Here is a 19,101-nt window from a genome sequence, read left to right on the forward strand (position 1 = left end):
ATAACATATGCAATAACACGTATGCAAATATCACGCATGCAAGTATCAAACATGCAATAACACGCATGCAATATCACACATGCAATAGCATGCAATAAAATCACGCATGCAAGTATCAAGCAGGCAATAACACGCATGCAATAACACACATGCAAATATATCACGCATGTGTAACTGAACTGAACTTATCTGTTGTAATCTTATGATTGATTGTAACTGTTTAATATTATTAATTGTAATATTATGATTAATTGCAATTATAATGTAATTGTGTATTTATGTATGTGTGTGAAATTATTAAGATCAGTCTTTTTGGTGCCATAAAATTGTTGTACCTGGTACGGTTGCACTGGTAGTGTAGGACAGTTTGTGAAGGAAATGTCTACTTCCACAAGCACATCAGTCTACCAAGACAATTTTCACAGGGCGAGCTGATGGAGTGGTTCCAGAAGTATGAAATGTGACCCTATTTTGGAAAACCATACATTTGGGCACATTGGCCAATTTTCTTTTTTATAGCTACAATGAAGCACTAAGTGGTTATCTACCTTGTGTGAAAATTTTGTGATGATACGTTGAAGCATTCCAAAGATATGGCCAATTTACTGTCTAATACATTACAAACTAATTTTTCATTACAGTAGGACCTCCATTATCTGAACACCTGTGTGCCAGTTAAATCATAAAAGTGTTCACATAAGTGAATTTGTTCGGATAAATGAAGCCCATTCATTTATATACAGAGTTCTCTTCAACTACTCTAATAGAACATACACTTACTCTAATAGAACGTTCACCTAATGACGAAATACTCTAATAGAGCAGTCACTTACACTGTTCGGATAATCAAGGGTTCGGATAATCGAGATTCGGATAATCGAGGTCCTACTGTATCAGTTTATAGAACTGTATAGTGATCAGGTGTGACAAATTGATGACAAATCACTTTGTTGGCAAAGATCTCCATTCTTACGATCTAAAATGGATGAAAAGAGATCCTTGAGAGTTTAATCATGTGTTCTTTGTGCTTTCTCTCAATTAAATCACTTGTATTATTGTCTAAAGATAAGAAAATGTTTGGTTTTGGGAATGAACAAATCACCCAATTTGTAAGTTAATTGTTGTCCCACGCATTGTGTAACTACTACATTGTGATATAATTCAGTATATCTCCTAGATAAAAGAAGCTATGGGTGTGAAATTTCACAGCAAGAAGGCTTAATACTTGCTTTATCAGAATATGTAAAAAAATTAATTTTAAAAAAATCACTGTAATTTTCAATTGAGAATTCCCACAAATTTTGCACGTGCCCAGATGTATGGTTTTCCAAAATAGGGTCACAAATATGTTGTGATGCCAACGATTGGGTTGACATTATGAAAGCCAAGAAGTTACCGACATTATTGGAAGACAAGGCGCTTGCAATTTGGTTGGAACTGAGTACAGAGGAGAAGGGTAATTACGAGACCAGCAAGGTCAAGATAATCTCTCGAATGGCGCCAGTGCAATTTGTGTCTCTTGATGATTTTCGTATGTGGAAGTTAAGTCCTGGGGATTCTCTTCCAGTTTTCTTACATGAGTTAAAGTTGCTATCCAAGAAAGCTATGCTTGATGCAGGTGCTACAACACACAATCAGCTAGTCCTACATCAATTTGTGAGTAGACTATCAGGCCACATTGGGAAACAATTGTGAGCCACAGGGGAGGTCAGTGACTTGGACAAGGCACTAGAGCGGACAGAGCTACTCATGACAATTGAAGAGCCCTAAAATTCAGCTGCAGTCCACTCCAATGAAGTACAAGAACTGAAGGACTAGGTGTAAAATTTGATGGAGCAGGTGACAGCATTGTCTGTGAGGTGCACTAAACGACCTTCAAGTGTTGTGTGCTATGGATGTCATCAACCAGGACACTTGCAAAGGAACTGCCCCTTAACTAGAAGGTGTTATATGTGTGGGCAGCTTGGACATGTGGCTCGAGATTGTCATCCGGGAAACTACCAAGGGGTGTCCCAGAGAGGGAAGGGGCATCCCAGGACCTAAACCCCACTAAGGTGACTGATGCTGTGGCTGCTGCTATCCAACCCAGTGCAGCTGTCATACAGGGAGTGTTAAACAACAAAGAAGTGGACTTGATGCTGGAATCAGGTTCTTCGATTTCACTGATAGAAGGAAGTGTTATGACAGGGTTCTCCACAGAAGGACCATGACTGCATCATTTATTAGATTGGTATCAGCAGCAGGTGACAACATCCCCACATTAGGGTCCATTACTTTATCTATACGTTTGGGATCTCTGCAAACCAATCAATCCCTGGTGATAGTCTGCTCATCGATCGGCCCAGTAATACTTGGGTTGTATTTTCTTTGCAAACACAAATTAGTTGTTAACTTCTCATCAAACCCTGTTGACCTAACATTTCCACAAGTATGTGACCAGAATCTGCAAGACTTTGTACCACTATTTAATACCTTAAAGAAAGCCAAGATTTGTGCAATAGAAGCCTTGAAAGAGCCAACTGAAGAAGCCATTGATGACTGTGCTGTGCCTTTTTTGTAGAGTCACTGTGTATTGAATATGACATTCCTTCGTGTGTTATACCAACATTATCATCATTGCTTGAACAGTACAAGAGTCTATTTCAGATGTCGTCTGGCAGTACCGCCCTAGCTGAACATTTTATCCCTACAACTGACACCTCGGTAAAAGTGCCAGCTCACAGAGTAAGTGCCAACTATCGTCAGGAGGTAGAAAAGCAGATCCAGACCATGCTTAAGGAGGGTATCATTGAATAAAGTTCCAGCCCATGGCTAGCACCTGAAGTGTTTGTTCACAAGAAAACAGCTGACATCAGGATCTGTGTGGATTATTGTGAACTCAATAAAAGAACACTTAAGGATGCATACCCACTCCTTCGCCCAGATGAAGTACAAGATCAGCTCGCAGGATCTGTTATATTTTCAATGTTAGATCTACAGAGTGGATATTGGCAGTTCCCAGTACATGTAAATGACCTAGCCAAGACCGCATTTTGTCCAGGCCTAGGCTTGGGGCTATTCTAGTTCCACAAAATGCTCTTCGGCTTGTCCGGGGCCTCAGCTTCATTCCAGCGGCTAATGGATACTATTCTATGTGACCTTTCATTTGTTAATACCTACTTGGATGATGTACTTATACACTCCTCCAGTATTGAAGAACATCACAGCCACTTTAAAGTAGTTTTTGAGTCAAGTAAGATATTTGGGGCATGTATTTTCTGAAAAGAGTATGGAGCCAGACTCCACCAAAATATCAGCTGTTTGTGATTGGTGCACTCCTACAATTTCCAGTGAGTTGTGCAGCTTTTTAGGCCTTGCTTCATATTACCAGAGATTTATTTATCGTTTTGCTGACATTGCAGTACCGTTGTACCAACGTACCACCAAGGGTGTTGTGTTTACCTGGAACAAAGCATGCCAATCAGTTTTACTCAGTTAAAACAAAAATTAACAAAATCCCTGGTTCTTACTTATCCAAGCTTTAACTCATTCGCTGACCAATTTACACTTTTTGACAGATGCCAGTGCCACTGGTATTGGGCTATCTTAGAACAAGGCGGACATGTCATAGCATACACCAGTAGGACAATGACAACTTCTGAATGAAATTATAGTGTAATTCAGAGAGAATGCTTGGCAATTGTGTATGCTCTAAAACAGTTTAGACACTACCTGCTTGGACGTAAATTTCAGCTAGTAACAGACCATGCTCTACTACAGTGACTCTCCAGCCAAAAATGGAAGGCTTGCTTTCCCGGTGGGTCCTAGCCACACAAGAATTTGATTTCACCATTAATTATCACAAAGGTGTGGAGCATAGCAATGCTGATGCCTTATCTAGACAACACTCTGACCACACTGTGGCTATTGGTCACTTAGCCCAGGATACTGGTGAACTTAAACATCAGCAGCTCCAGGACCCAGTGCTTTGCCAACTGCATGATGTATTGTTACAGTCTCAAGTCCCTCCCAGTGGGCATTCCTGGAGCCACCCTCCCTTACGTACATATTGGTCTCAAATGCTTTTGAAGGATGGATAGGTATGTCAATAATACAAACCTGGGCCAGCTTGTGAAGTTATTACAGTTACTCTTATTCCATCATCGGATCGGCAAACCTTACTGTACCAGTACCACAACCAACCATCAGCTGGACACTTAGGACCTGATAAGACTGCAGCTAGAGTACAGCAAGTGGGGTACTGGGTAGGTATGCTACATGACATTGACCAGTATTGCAGAGAGTGCACAGTGTGTCAGAGTTCTAAACCACCGTCACCTCAACAAGTTCTGCTGCTTAGTATGCCAATTGGAAGACCATGGCAGATGGTTGCGGTTGCCATCCTGGACGTTCCATCGTCTTTTAACAAGAATCGTTACCTTCTTGTTATCCAGGATTATTTCAGTAAGTGGGCAGATGCTATTCCACTCCCCAACCAAACAGCAGATCGCATCGCAAAAGAGCTAGTGAAGGTGTTTGCCAATTATGGCATGCCTGACTTCCTACACTCAGATCAGGGCCGCAGTTTTAAGAGTTGCATTTTAAGACAGACCCTTGAAGCTTTTGGAGTACAAAAATCCAGAACTACCACATATCACCCACAAGGAGATGGTATAGTTGAGCAGTTTAACTGCTCTTTGCTGCAGATGCTTTGCTCTTATGTTTGTGATCATGCAGAGTGGGAAAGATACTTACCATTTGTTCTGTTCGCATATCGTACTGTTGTACATTCCTCAACTGGTGTGCCATCATTTGAGATGATGTTTGGGTGCCCACCACATCAGCCTCCCCTCCGTGAGGCCACAGTTTATGATGTTGTATCATACCAAAACCAACTATGCTCTAAACTAGCACAACTATCTGATTTTGTGGAAACACATTTGACAGAATCAGCAAATAAGCAAAAGTTGTGTTGTGATCAGCACACTAAACCTTGCTCCTTCAAACCTGGAGATTGTGTGGCTAACATCACTCACAGCTGGTAAGCTGGATCCTAAGTGAGAGGGAGATTGGGAAGTACAAACTGTAAATGGACCAACAACATACACCATCTCTTATGGGGAACAAACAAAACCTGTTCATGTCAACAGACTGTTACCTCGAATTTAACTTGCTGTAAGGACAGCAACCAACTCAAGGCCACAAAGAGTAGACCACTGGTCACCCCCATCCTTTGAACATATAATTGTAGACACAGTAGAGTCACCAGCAGAGTCTCGTTACCCTACTCATGATCATAGACCACTTGACTGGTCTAGACCACCTTAGCTCGAGGGCAAGCTTAGTCTAGGAGGGGCAAATGTAACTGAACTGAACTTATTTATTCTTATCAATTGTAATCTTATGATTGATTGTAACTGTTTAATATTAATCTTATGATTGATTGTAATTATTATGTGATTGTGTATTTATGTATGTGTGTGAAATTATTAAGATCAGTCTTTTTAGTGCCATAAAGAAAGTTGTACCTGGTACAGTTACACATGCAAACATCATGGATGCAACAACATGTGTGCAATATCACGCATGCAAATATCATGCTGAATAAGCAATAAAGAAAATCATGCTGAATAAGCAATAAAGAAAATACAAGCCACCTAGCTAGCGGTATTTATCAAAGCCAATGTTTAGTATTAAAGTGCCCGATAATACCCACTGCTTGAAGTATCTTAGTTTACTACAGTGGTATATCCCCAGTATATGGAACAGTTAATTGTTTGTTATTTTAGTAGTTTTTCAGTAAACCCGCATTCACTGATGTTTTACTGAGAGTTTAAAACTTAGTAAAATAATTATGTTCCATATACTTAAGTTTACTGACACTTTACTATCAGTATAACTAGAGTAAGGCATCTTAACAAATTAGTAAACTAAGAACCTTCAAGCAGTGACCATCCCTTTCCCTCAGTAACCAATCCTACAATGAGGTAGCGACAATGCAAGTATTAGTGTTGTTCAGTCAAAACATTGGTCACAAAACTGCGAGATGAAAGAAATGCGCTATCAACAAAAAAAATCTGCTCGTGGACTGACATAGGTGCTTGTCTACTATGCGGCAAGTTAAGAAAGGTGCAAACCATGATGAACATAGCCATACGCCTGGCTGTAGGCTTGTGGAAGATAACGATCATGTATATCTTCAAATGTGACTGGGCCTGCAAAAATAGGGTATGTGGACACACGATTTATTCCTACTTTTTCAAGCTTTTATTACTTATAACGTTTTGTACCATTATGCTATGGCAATGCAATTTTCAGCTCATAGTACGCATTTAATTGGCTTTGTGATGCAAGTTACAGAATGCAAATATTCTGTTCCAATACTGAGATATGACCAGTAGAGTGATGGGATGTAGTTTGTGCCCACATTCCCTGTTTTTGCAGGCCCAGTCACAAATTTACTATCTATGGTATGCTGAACTGCATATCTACAACCAGTGTAGATAAATACCAATATGTACAATTGTATGCATATAAGGCTTTGCTTGTTAAATGGTAATTATATGCATGGGCAGCTGACGAATAGCTTTAATTTCAAGCAGAGGTAATACAACTCTGCACTACGCTACAATAAAGCTAAATTTGCTTAAAACAATGGAAATGCTCAACCACAACAATATGTTGTGTCAAACTAGATGCCAGCTAAATTTCAATTATGCAATATTCATGATAGTTTAACACTTTGTAACTGCAACAGTACGTGGAAATTTTATAAATGTTTTATACTGGAACAGACTCACCGGGAATCATTAACAGTAGCCATTGCCTAGCTAAGAGATCCCACTCAACAGTCACAGAATCGGTAGAAAGCTCTGCTTACTCATCCTTCACACAGCTGAGCGTCCACAATGTCCATTTGACCCAGGTTTATCACCATGCCGCTTCCGCTAGACTTCATTACCTCTTCTGCAAATTGATCTTGAGTAGTAGCGACTCTCCAGTGACACCAAGGACAAACGTTTTCTGTCCATAAACACGCCATGCACTATGACATGATCTCGTGATATTAAACCTGTCAAGCCAGTTTATTACAATGAATCATTATGATGTCATTACATTTCATGTATCCTACAAGATTTGTTCAAGTTTTACATGCAATAAATGCATTGATTTCAGTTTGTGGTGCTATAAATGGGCTACTTTGCTAATGTACAATGTTGCTCTAATGGACCTTACAGTCATCTCATGGATTCTGTGTTGCTGATTTTAATTATATAGTTTACCTGAAAAACTAGTTTATTACTAAAGGATACTGGCTTCATTTACTGTGGTATGGTACATAGGTTTCCATTGTATCCATTCAACACCCACACCAAGGCATGTTAACTTCAATTTATTACGTTGCAATAAATTACATTTTTCAGTGCTTGCATTTTATATAACGGATGTGGGTTTAAGGGTTAAGAAACTTTATGTATTTAATGCTTACTAATGAACTCCAACACATATCGAACTGGAGTTAAATAATTCTGCTTGAAATACTGTGAATAATATTGTCTAGTTTTATTACAATACTAGCTAGCTATAATATATTATATGTTTGTATATTACCAAAAGGATGTGGCAACAACAATCAGTAATTTGCTGAATGATTCAAACAGAGAATCATTTCTACAGTCATCAAATGTGAGTTTAAAAGCATCTGCATATTGATAGTATGATGAAACTTTTTTTTGAATACACTGTATGCAAGGTAAATAATATGCAACCAGGCCCGAGTATGTGTATGCAAACTACACTTAATCTACACTACACTACACTTAATGTCAGCATAGAATCCCTGTATTTTGCAAATTGCACTAGTATAGTACGGAATCACTTAATTTAATAAGAGCATTGAAATGGCATAGCCACAGCATAATGGAATAAAAGCTCTGAGTCATGTTAAATTTTACATACTTACTACAATATTTTCCAGTTTTTTTGACCACATGGTTATAAGCTGTGCGTACAGTGTGCACTCATAAATTTTTTGTACACTATACATTATATGTAATAGTTATACCACAGGCACGAGTGCTTTACCTAATATATATGCAGGTGCCCAAGGGCCGCGGGCCCAAGGACAAGTGCATATATACAGGCAAAGCACAAGCGTCCGTGGTATAGCTAACTAATGTGTTCTACTTTAGCATGCAGAGTTACCTAATTGGCAAAATCTTTAGTTGTTATACCCTTAGGGAACCACGTAAGCTGTGATTGTGGATTGAATTTTCCCAAATAAACTATGATTACGGGATTCAATTTTAATACATCAAACAGTAGTTTTATTTTACAATTGCTATAGTACTTTTAAGAGACTGTAGTGTTAATTATGTTTCATTAATTACTATTTTTATAAAACTGCAAAACAAACAGTTGATGTTTTTAAATTGAATCTCACAATCACAGCTTGTTTGGCAAAATTCAATCCCACATTCACAGCTTGCTTGATTTTCTGTATAAGAGAAGAGAGATAACAAACAGTATAACATCAAAGAAATCTAATGATTTCTGGATATAGTGTGCACTCTTATAAGGTGTAAAATGTTTTGAGTTAATGACTGCCTTAACAAGATATACGCACTGGTAGCAGTGCGTATATCTCATTAAAGCAGTGTGTAATGAGATATACAGACTGGTACCAGTTCATATGTATGTATGTTATAGTGTAGGGATACAAGAGCTGGATTCACCTAACACTGTACAGTGTATATTGTAGTAACATAATACTGTGTGCATGGGTCAGGTGTGCAGTAGTGTAACTTGTTATACGGTATCACTACATTAGATGTTATTCTTTGTAAAAACTTATTATTCTTTTGAGTATTATCAAAAAGTCCAGACCTGTTAAAATGTCAAGATCATTATGCTGAACATTATGCTTTCAAAACGATTATGCTCAAGAGAATAGAATAGTCTCCTGCTGCATTAGAGCAAGTGACTACTTTAATAGAGTATCTTGACCTTTCATAGTGTGAATAATCAACCTACAAACAGTAATAAAACACACATTTTTCATATGAAATACAACACTATACTGTGTAGTATGTTCATGTTAGGCTGTCTTTTTGCATGTGCATTGCAAATGTTAATTAAAATTTGAAAATCATATTATTAATAATCCTGGTATAATCCTTGACTCTTTTACTGTGCTTGAAATGATGCTGCCATAATTGGTATAAGCCTACATTGCAAGGATTCATTCTATAATCACTTTAGTGAACACTACAGTTTGTTTCTTGTATGCTAAGAGTTTTTTTTTCTATAAACATCAGCTTGCTGTGATAGATGGGGTTGCCAACAATTGGTGAAGATCTTTTGAGAAGTACTGAGAATTTGGTTGTAGCTGTTGGGAATGTCACTTCTGCTACAAATGAAAACAGGACCATTCCTAATGAGAACCTACGTGAGTAAACAGGGATTTTGTAGTTGAACAGTATAAGTCCAATTATTCATAATGTGATGCTTCAAAATTCAAGGTTTATATTATTCATGAGCTAACTGCTTTAATGGAATGTATCAAATGTAAGTGACTGCTCTATTAAAGTATCTAGATACTAAATGTTGATGATCAGCCAAGGAGCAGTAAATGTAACAATATTATCAGGGCTTAAATAACTTTCATCAATCATCCAATTTCCCATCAATATTACACATTGACTGGTTAATTATATTGCTGTCCAGACATTGTGGTTGGATAAATCAGAGTGCTATATACACTACTGCTGGAGAGTAGCCTTACAAAGGCAGTAATATTTAATTAAGCTGTTTGTTTATGATTTTTGGCCACAAACTTTACCTCAAGCCAAAACAGTGAGGTTTGAACACCAGCCTACAATGTGTACTTGTCGGCTATGAATGTGCAAAATGAATTTAAAACCATATTATCCAGTGTTACCTTTGACTTGTGGGATACATGAAGTTACATTTAGTTAATAGCTTAAAGACTGTTGTACTTGGCTAGAAACAGTGTGTTACATTATTTTATGACTTTTGTACATTACTTTTGAGTTTTGGCATGACTATAGCATCATGAGTACTGAAGGCTTAACACTGGGTACCAGTCCAATTGAAGGGGTCAGTGGGAAAAGGGGGTAACCCACATTTTGAGATTTGCCATTATCAAGAGTTAATAATAGTAGGGAGGGAGAGTATCCAATGCTGAATAGGCCTGTGTTAAATGAGCGCTTAGAGCAACCCGGATATCACCGTACTTTTTCGTATTTTCTCAAAGTTTTAATGTGAAAATATATATTTTAGCTGACTGCACGGATCCGATATTTACGTTATCGGTACTACACAGCCCATACTTGTAGCACATGTCTACTCCAGTATGCATATCCAATAGCCTCTTGAGTAGTGTGGACAAGAGAAGTGAAAGACCGTCTCGAGAAGAGCGAAGGGAAGAGTTATTGGCGTGTCCATGAAGATTGCTGGGAGCCTTGCTTTCAACCAACATCGTCAGTAGAAGCATCTCAATAAATGCCTGCCATGATGTGGGGGAAGAAATACTCGTTCAAGAATTGAGCACGCTTTCAACTGAAACGGGTCACTGTTCTGTCGAAGAACTGACCGAATTTCGAAGCGGTTCATCCAGAGTTGCAGTTCTCTAGTGGATGGTTACACGCTCAATAACAAACAGATATTCATGGTTACCCAGCAAGACACGCACAGACGTCAAGGCTTGATATCTATTCTGTGTATCAATTACTTGTGGCGGCCTTGAAAGGCTCTCTTACTCTATGTTTGTTAACACGTCTGACTAAGAAGCCATTTGAATGTTCTACGTGCTCATTTTACACAGGCCTATTGAGTGTTTGATACTCTCCCTCCCTACTATTATTAACTCTTGCCATTATGTAAAAACAAAATTGCTTGGTTAGGTATGTTAATAATGTTTCCCAAAATGTAACAACAGGGTTTAAAGTTCAAGTCACAACCAAATTTAAACTTATATTAGCCTACAACAATTCAGGCATGTCACAAAATTCTATTCAATGCCCACTACACACCCATTTTATTTTTTTAAATGTGGATTACCCATTTTTTTCCATTGACCTCCTCAATTACATGTTTTGGCAGGACAAAATCTGTGTTGTACTTGCAGTTTGACAGTATACTCTAAAAAATTACCGGGAGCCCTGATTATTATACTGTACAAATAACATTGTCTGTCTAATATTTGCTTTCTTATACACCCACTTTTGTGCACCTCAATTAAAACTTCCTATTTTGCTGTCATAATAAGCACCATGTATACATGTACTGAATGTGTGTGTGTATGTATGTATGTATGTATGTATGTATGTATGTATGTATGTATGTATGTATGTATGTATGTATGTATGTATGTATGTATGTATGTATGTATGTATGTATGTATGTATGTATGTATGTATGTATGTATGTATGTATGTATGTATGTATGTATGTATGTATGTATGTATGTACATACGTACGTACGTACGTATGTATGCATGTAGGTAGGTAGGTACGTACCTACATACATCCATGCATGCATGCATACATACGTACTAATGTATGTGTGTGTATGTATGTATGTATGTACGTGTGTGTATGTATGTATGTGGCACTGCGTATTATATTATAGCCATGTCAAGTTACTGTATAGAGGTGATCCGTTTGACGTCACACTAAATATTTTCCATATAATTACAGGTTATCTTCATGAATATGCGAAGCAAGTGTGAGCTACAATTGGGAGAATGCTAGTGAAAACAAGAAAGCTGTGGTGCATTTGTTATGTTGTTTGCTGCTTAGTAATATTGTTTCACAGCTGGAAGAAACAGGGTTATTAACTCCAGTTGCTCGCTGGTTTGTACAGCTAAGTTAACCCACTCCTCTTTATTCCCACTCTTCAATTGGCTATTAATATAAGTAACTTACTCAGTGTAGCGATTTCCCCCAAGTCTTTCTTCAATTGTGCAAAATTGCAAAAAGTTTCATTTTCTTGTATGGGTTCCATTGTTTTTCCTCAAAAATGGTACCGTTACTCACTTAAAATGACGTAAATGGATAACCTCTATATGCGTTACATTTTAGCCTGTAAGTGTACAATGGTACAGTGCAATTCCTGTGCTATTTATTACGAAGGTGCAATATATGCTTATAGCACATCTTAATATTTTAGCACTAAGCACAATTTTTGTCATTTGTATTCTGGTTCTTTGTGTACATATTTTGTGCATAATGATGAAGACTTTTTGTGAAGTACATAACTTCTATTGATTCTAGTTGTTGAAGCTCAACTTGTGGAAGATGATACCAGTATGATTAGTATGATAGTGTTTCCCAATGACACCACGGCAACAATGTTTAGTGGCACACAAATCACTATACCAAGAAATGCTCTGATTCATCAAAGAGAAACTGAAAGTGAAGATATTTTCACTGAATAACAATGTATGCAATATTTCATCATATTTTAGATTTGGTGGTCCCAGTAATGAGTTTTGTTGCTAACAATTTACAGTTGTATATCAGTGATCCTTCATTGAGGTATTAATGAATATATACAAATAGTTCAACAAATCATTTGACTTGCTCATGCGCTGTAGCTACTACTACTAACAGTATACCAAGTGCAGTATACATATAGTATACATGCATACATTACAGGTGTATATGTGCACACATACACATACATACAGACAGACAGACATATTAACACTGACACACAGGCACACAGACACAAATACAGACACACAGATACAGACAGAGATGCACACATCATTAACCCTGGCATATCTACAATTTAAATCGATGAAAAATCATAAGTGGCAGTTACTTACAGTGAAACCTCATCAGTTATCCAGACCCAACTTATCTGGATTCTCGGTTAAACAAACTACGGAAATGGCTGCTCTATTAGAGTAGTGATTATTCTATTAGCGTAGTTTAATAATACTGATATTTTAATAGAAATCATTATGCTATTTTAAGGTTATTTATACACATTTCCAGAGATATGGAATTTCTAGTTCCAAAGGATTCAAATAATTGAGGTTCCGCTGTATTTGCTAATTATGTTGATTTTGTTGTTATTGTTATTAGCTTATTTATTATAGTAGTCTTTGAACTACTGTACAGTGTTTATTGATAAGAAATGCTCACACTTTAATGCCATGCATTTTAATGGTTGGTCTGTTGTATTTTGTGTATTTGAATATACAACAAACCTATTCTTCCTTTAGTGTGCAGTTTCCTACATATGGACCATCATCATCTGGTGTAGTTATTTCAACTCAGTTTTCACAAGGTCCAATTAACCTTACACAAGATGATAGACATGTGATATTAATATTTAATGTAAGTATTTAAAGCACAACTTATCATACGTGGTTGCTTTATAAGAAAAATTTTATTGCACAGTTGGGGACCACTGGTGTTACACGATGTGTTTTTTGGGACTTCAATATTTCGACTTTAAGGTACATATGTATCATACTGATTGACTGCAAAGTCAATATTTTGAAGGCATATTACCATGATACCTGTATCACGCATTCTCATATTTTGTATATAGCAATGATGATGCAGGAGGATGGTCCAGTGATGGGATAATTCAAGATAACAATCCTAGTCCTCCAGTGATATGTAGAGTTACACACTTAACAAGCTTTTCTGTACTAGTTAGTTCAATGAATGAGGTACTGTATATATATTATCTAAACCAAAACAGCCAAGCTGTAAAAAAAGAGTGCGACCCCCAAAATGGCCAGGATGAAAAAAGATGTGAAATCCAAGGTGGCGGCCAAGAAATGGCTGTGATGGTAGGTTAATGGCAAAAAATTAATTACGACAATTCAGGTGAATTTGCGTTGCCTCCTCCACTAGGATTCGGTACCAAATTCACCTGAATTCACCTGAATTGTCGTAATTAAAATTTTTGCCATTAACCTACCATCACAGCCATTTCTTGGCCGCCACCTTGGATTTCACATCTTTTTTCATCCTGGCCATTTTGGGGGCCGCACTCTTTTTTTACAGCTTGGCTGTTTTGGTTTAGATATCACTTCTTTTTGTATTGCAAGCCACAAAGCCAGCCATTAACTGGCTTTGGTGCTTCCTTCTAACTTGTTTTTTTTTCTTTTCTGCAGGAATTGTGGAACAAAGGAAGAAATGTTGAGTACAGTTTTTGGTTGACTAACCATTGCAGACATTCAATGTTACCTTAAGCATTGCTGCCACATCCTTCTTTTTGACAAAACTCGCTTCTTCACCGGCATATGCCCTTGTGCATCCTTCGTGATGATTTTCCAGGCACCTTAGCGTACTATATCACTAAACAGGAACAAATTACGTTCTTTCACATGCGTCAGAAACGGAACAAACATGTTACAGGTTCTCATGCTTCTGAAAACAAAGTTTAAACACACCAGCTGCAATATTTCATTACAAAACAAGACCAGAGCAAGATCATTCACCCGTTCGCCATTGGTAATTAGCATAGTCAGCAGTTCAACGGATCTGACCGTGACGTTGCAATCAACATCAAAGACTTGTGGCTGAATTCTAGGAAGTGACGTTTCAACATCTTTGCGGGTTTATATCTTGTCAACACAACAACATATCATTATAAAAATTGTTGTTCTGTGCACTGTATGAGTAAATAAACATACACAGACATTAAAAATGGTAGGTAAAATTTCCACTGCAGTTAACCTTTAACAATGAAACATAATCATACTGTAGGTAATAAGGTGACTTCTTATACATAACTGAAATGTAGCTGAAACTCCCATTGTTTGTAGTTGAACTCTTTTCAGAGTGACTTGTTTCTAGCTGAACTCTCTACATGGTGATTTGTTTCCAACACATATTTCTACAGGGTGATTTGTTTGTAACTGATCCCTATAAGGTAACTTGTATCTAGCTGATATCTCTACAGGGTGACTTGTTTGTAGCTGATCTCTCTACAGGGTGATGTGTTTGTAGCTGAACTCTCTACATGATGGTTTCTTTGTAGCTGAATTTTCTACAAGGTAACTTCTTGTAGCTGATCTCTCTACAATGTAACTTCTTGTAGCTGATCTCTCTACAATGTAACTTCTTGTAGCTGATCTCTCTACTGGGTGACCTGTGTCTAGTTGTACACTCTACAAGGTGATTTGTTTGTAGCTGATATCTCTACAGGGTGATTTTTTGTAGCCAAGCTCTCCGCAGGGTGATTTATTTGTAGCTGAACTTTCTACAGGATGGTTTTTTGTAGCTGATGTCACTACAGGTGACTTGTTTCTAGCTGATCTCTCTACAGGATGGTTTCTTTGTAGCTGAACTCTCTTCAGGGTGATTATTTTCTAGCTGAACTCTCTCCAGGGTGACACTTTACAGCTGAACCCTCTACAAGGTGGCTTCTTCTATCTGATCTCTCTACAGTGTGATTTATTTGTAGCTGAACTCTCTACAAGGTGACGTTTTCTAGCTGAGCTCTCTCTTGTTTGTAGCTGATCTCTCTACAGGATGACTTTGTTTGTAGCTGATCTCTCTACACGATGACTTGTTTCTAGTTGAACTATCTAGACGGTTATCTGTTTGTAATTGAACTCTCTACAAGGTGGTTTCTTTGTAGCTGATCTCTCACCAGGGTGATTTGTTTCTAGCTGATCACTGGATGACTTGTTTCTAGCTGATCTCTCTACACAGTGACTTGTTTCTAGCTGAACTCTCTATAAGGATTTCTGTTTGCGATTGAACTCTCTACAGGATGGTTTCTTTGTAGCTGACCCCTCTACCGGGTGACTTGTTTCTAGCTGATCTCTCTACAGGACGACTTTTTTCTAGCTGATATCCCTACACGGTGACTTGTTTCTAGCTGAACTCTCTATAGAGTTTTCTGTTTGCAATTGAACTCTCACCAGGATGGTTTCTTTGTAGCTGATCTCTCTACCGGGTGACTTGTTTCTAGCTGATCTCTCTACAGGATGACTTTTTTCTAGCTGATATCCCTACACGGTGACTTGTTTCTAGCTGAACTCTCTATAGAGTTTTCTGTTTGCAATTGAACTCTCTACAGGATGGTTTCTTTGTAGCTGATCTCTCTACAAGGTTACTTGTTTCTAGCTGATCTCTCTACACGGTGACTTGTTTCTAGCTGATCTCTGGATGACTTGTTTCTAGCTGATCTCTCTACACGGTGACTTGTTTCTAGCTGAACTCTCTATAGGGTTATCTGTCTGTAATTGAACTTTCTACAGGATGGTTTCTTTGTAGCTGCTCTCTTTAAGGGGTGATTTGTTTCTAGCTGATCTCTCTACAGGGTGAGTTTGTTTCTGGCTGAACTCTCTACAGATGATTTGTTTGCAGCTGAACTATCTACATGGTGGTTTCTTTGTAGCTGAACTCTCTACAAGGTGATTTATTCTAGCTGATCTCTCTACAGTGTGATCTGTTCGTGGGTGATTTGTTTGCAGCTGAACTCTTTATATGATGGTTTCTATGTAGCTGAGCTATGTACAAGGTAACTTCTTCTAGCTGTAGGGTGACTTGTTTGTAGCTGAATTATCTGCAGGGTGATTTTGTTTGTAGTTGAACTCTCTACAAGGTGATCCTTCTAGCTGATCTCTCTACAGGATGACTTTCTCTAGCTGAACTCTCTACAGGGTGATCTGCTCATAGCTGCACTCTCTACAGGGTGATATGTTTGCAGCTGAACTCTCTACATGGTGTTTTCTTTGTAACTAAACTCTGTATAAGGTGATGTCTTGTAGCTGATCTCTCTACTGGATGACTAATTGTTTCTAGCTTATCTCTCTATAGAGTTATAACTTCTCTATAGAGTTATAATATGTTTGTATAGCTGAAATCTTTACAGAGTGGTTTTTTTGATTGGTTGCTGAACTCTCCAGCTACACGGTGACTTGTTTGTACTACAGAGTGACTTGTTTGTAGCTGAACTCTCTACAGAGTGACTTACTTGTAGCTGAACATTGCATAAAGTAACTTGTCTGTAGCTGATCTAGATGAACTCTCTACTGGGTAGCTTTTTTGTAGCTGAATCCTTTATGCAGTGAATTGTTTGTAGCTGAATTCTCTACAGAGTGACTTGTTGTCTCTACAAGGTGACTTGTTTATAGCTGAATTCTCTTCAGTGTGACTTATAATGTTCTGAATCTCTATAGTAACATACTGCAGTTTGTAGCTGAACTCTCTACAGGGTGACTTGCTTGTAGCTGAATCGTCTATATGATTAACTGTTTGTAGCTGATCTCCCTACAGAATAACTTGCAATGTCATATAATTCTATAATGGAGTAGGGCTGAGCGATACTACCGTTTTAGCGATATATCGCGATATTTTGAAAGTATCGATATCGCGATATTTTGTTATTAACTATCGTGATACCATGCCTGTACATTACTGTCATTAAAAACCCATTTGTTATGCAGTACTTAGCTAAGAATCCTTGTAAATGATAAAGTCCACCCATCTGGTTTCCCCTGCAGAGAGGTGTGAACACCATAACAACCTCAAAGCATGTGTTACAATAACTATTACTGTAAACAAGGATGATAGTGGATAGTTTGCTATCACCTATAAGGACTTCCTACAGGAATGCTGAGCAATAAGCTATGTGGCACCAGCTATGATTGACTTGTTTGTAAGTATCGTGAACTATTCAGTATCGTGAATAGTGACTTTAGTATCGATTGTGATACTAAAATGGCAGTATCGTTCAGCCCTATAATGGAGTAAGTTATAAACGTAGCTGAATGCTCTATTAGGGTGACTGTTCTATTAGAGTATCTCGATCTCGCATATGGTAATTGTTGGATTCTTCCACTAAAATGATCAAAACACTCTAATAGAGCAGTCACCTGTAGTAAAATACTTTAATAGAGCAGTCAAAAAAATTTATTAGCTATCCCACCAGATATCCACATTGATGGCCTGTGAATTGATGGGCTATAACTGTCATATATTTGGTGTATGGACTAGCTAAGTCATCAACATTAAAAGTTTGCTACTCCTTTGAAACTATAAATTTTTAGAATATTCAACTATTAAACATTAAAATAATACTGATATGAAACTTAGCTAGTCTATATCTAATCTATGACAGCTATAGCCCATCAATTCACAGGCCATCAATGTAGGTCTCTGGTGGGATAGGTAACAAAACATTTTTGACTGCTCTATTAGAGTATTTTACTACAGGTGACTGCTCTATTAAAGTGTTTCGATCACTTTAGCAGAAGAATCCAACAATGCTGCAAATAAGCATTGTGCGATAAAATCCAACCTTTATAATGGCATGGTGATCTTTTTATCAGGCATTTTCCGCTGGTTGTTTCCGTTTCCGCTTTCCGTTCCCGTTCCCGCTTTCCTAGAATTCTACTTACCCGCAATTTTCAGCTGATTCCTTCAAGCGGTTTACCCTGTGGGCGTGACAGACCTTCGACCTAATTTTACGCAAATAATTGGTCATAACTCCGTGAATGTTCATCGGATTCTTACCAAACTTGGTACTGAGATTCGCCTTAATGAGCCCTTTACGTGTTCCAAATTTCAGCCCAATTGGAGCACGCATTCGTGTTTTATGGCGGATTTTTCAAAATGTGCGAAAAGAAGAAGAAAAAATGAAGAAAAAAACCCAAACTTTGGCCGCTAGTATCTCGGAAATGGCTTTAGCGATCTTCTGGAATGTGGACTCCCTTACCTAGCCGGCACTTCTGTAGCAACTTTGGTTTCAATCGGATAAGGAATCACGGAGCTACAAAGGTGTGAAAATCACGTTTACTTTCTTCCTGTAAATATACTCACGGTGTGGCGCACCGGCTTCTTGGGCCGCACGACACACTACCGTGTGTCTTGATATTCACTTGTAAAATATAGTACCACATACAGTGTACGCCAGGTACAATAACCGTTGCATATATACAGTGTCATTCATATTGTACAAAGTTATATATTATAGCTGCACTGCAAAAGAGAAATTTACTCTGGCAGATTACATGTAAATGATGGATTTTTTGTCATTACAGTGGAACCTCAGCTATTCAATCCCTTGGGACCAGAGATAGTTTTTAAGTCTTAAAAGTCCACATCTCTGAAACTGTG

At 37.9% G+C, this 19,101-nt stretch overlaps 1 protein-coding gene across 2 annotated transcripts in view; it reads left to right on the top strand.

Moving 5' to 3' along the window:
* The window catches only part of LOC136249743 (adhesion G protein-coupled receptor L3-like), a 156,664-nt gene that overhangs the window by 93,726 nt on the left and 43,837 nt on the right, over positions 1-19,101 (top strand). For both annotated transcript variants that reach the window (XM_066041853.1, XM_066041857.1), the window contains 7 exons: positions 7,597-7,665; positions 9,310-9,427; positions 12,277-12,417; positions 12,471-12,540; positions 13,236-13,350; positions 13,414-13,472; positions 13,568-13,691. In XM_066041853.1, the coding sequence (XP_065897925.1) occupies positions 7,597-7,665; positions 9,310-9,427; positions 12,277-12,417; positions 12,471-12,540; positions 13,236-13,350; positions 13,414-13,472; positions 13,568-13,691 (696 nt within the window). The remainder of the gene's footprint in view (positions 1-7,596; positions 7,666-9,309; positions 9,428-12,276; positions 12,418-12,470; positions 12,541-13,235; positions 13,351-13,413; positions 13,473-13,567; positions 13,692-19,101) is intronic.

The sequence above is a fragment of the Dysidea avara genome, chromosome 1, assembly GCF_963678975.1.
Source record: "Dysidea avara chromosome 1, odDysAvar1.4, whole genome shotgun sequence".
NCBI classification, from domain to species: domain Eukaryota; kingdom Metazoa; phylum Porifera; class Demospongiae; order Dictyoceratida; family Dysideidae; genus Dysidea; species Dysidea avara.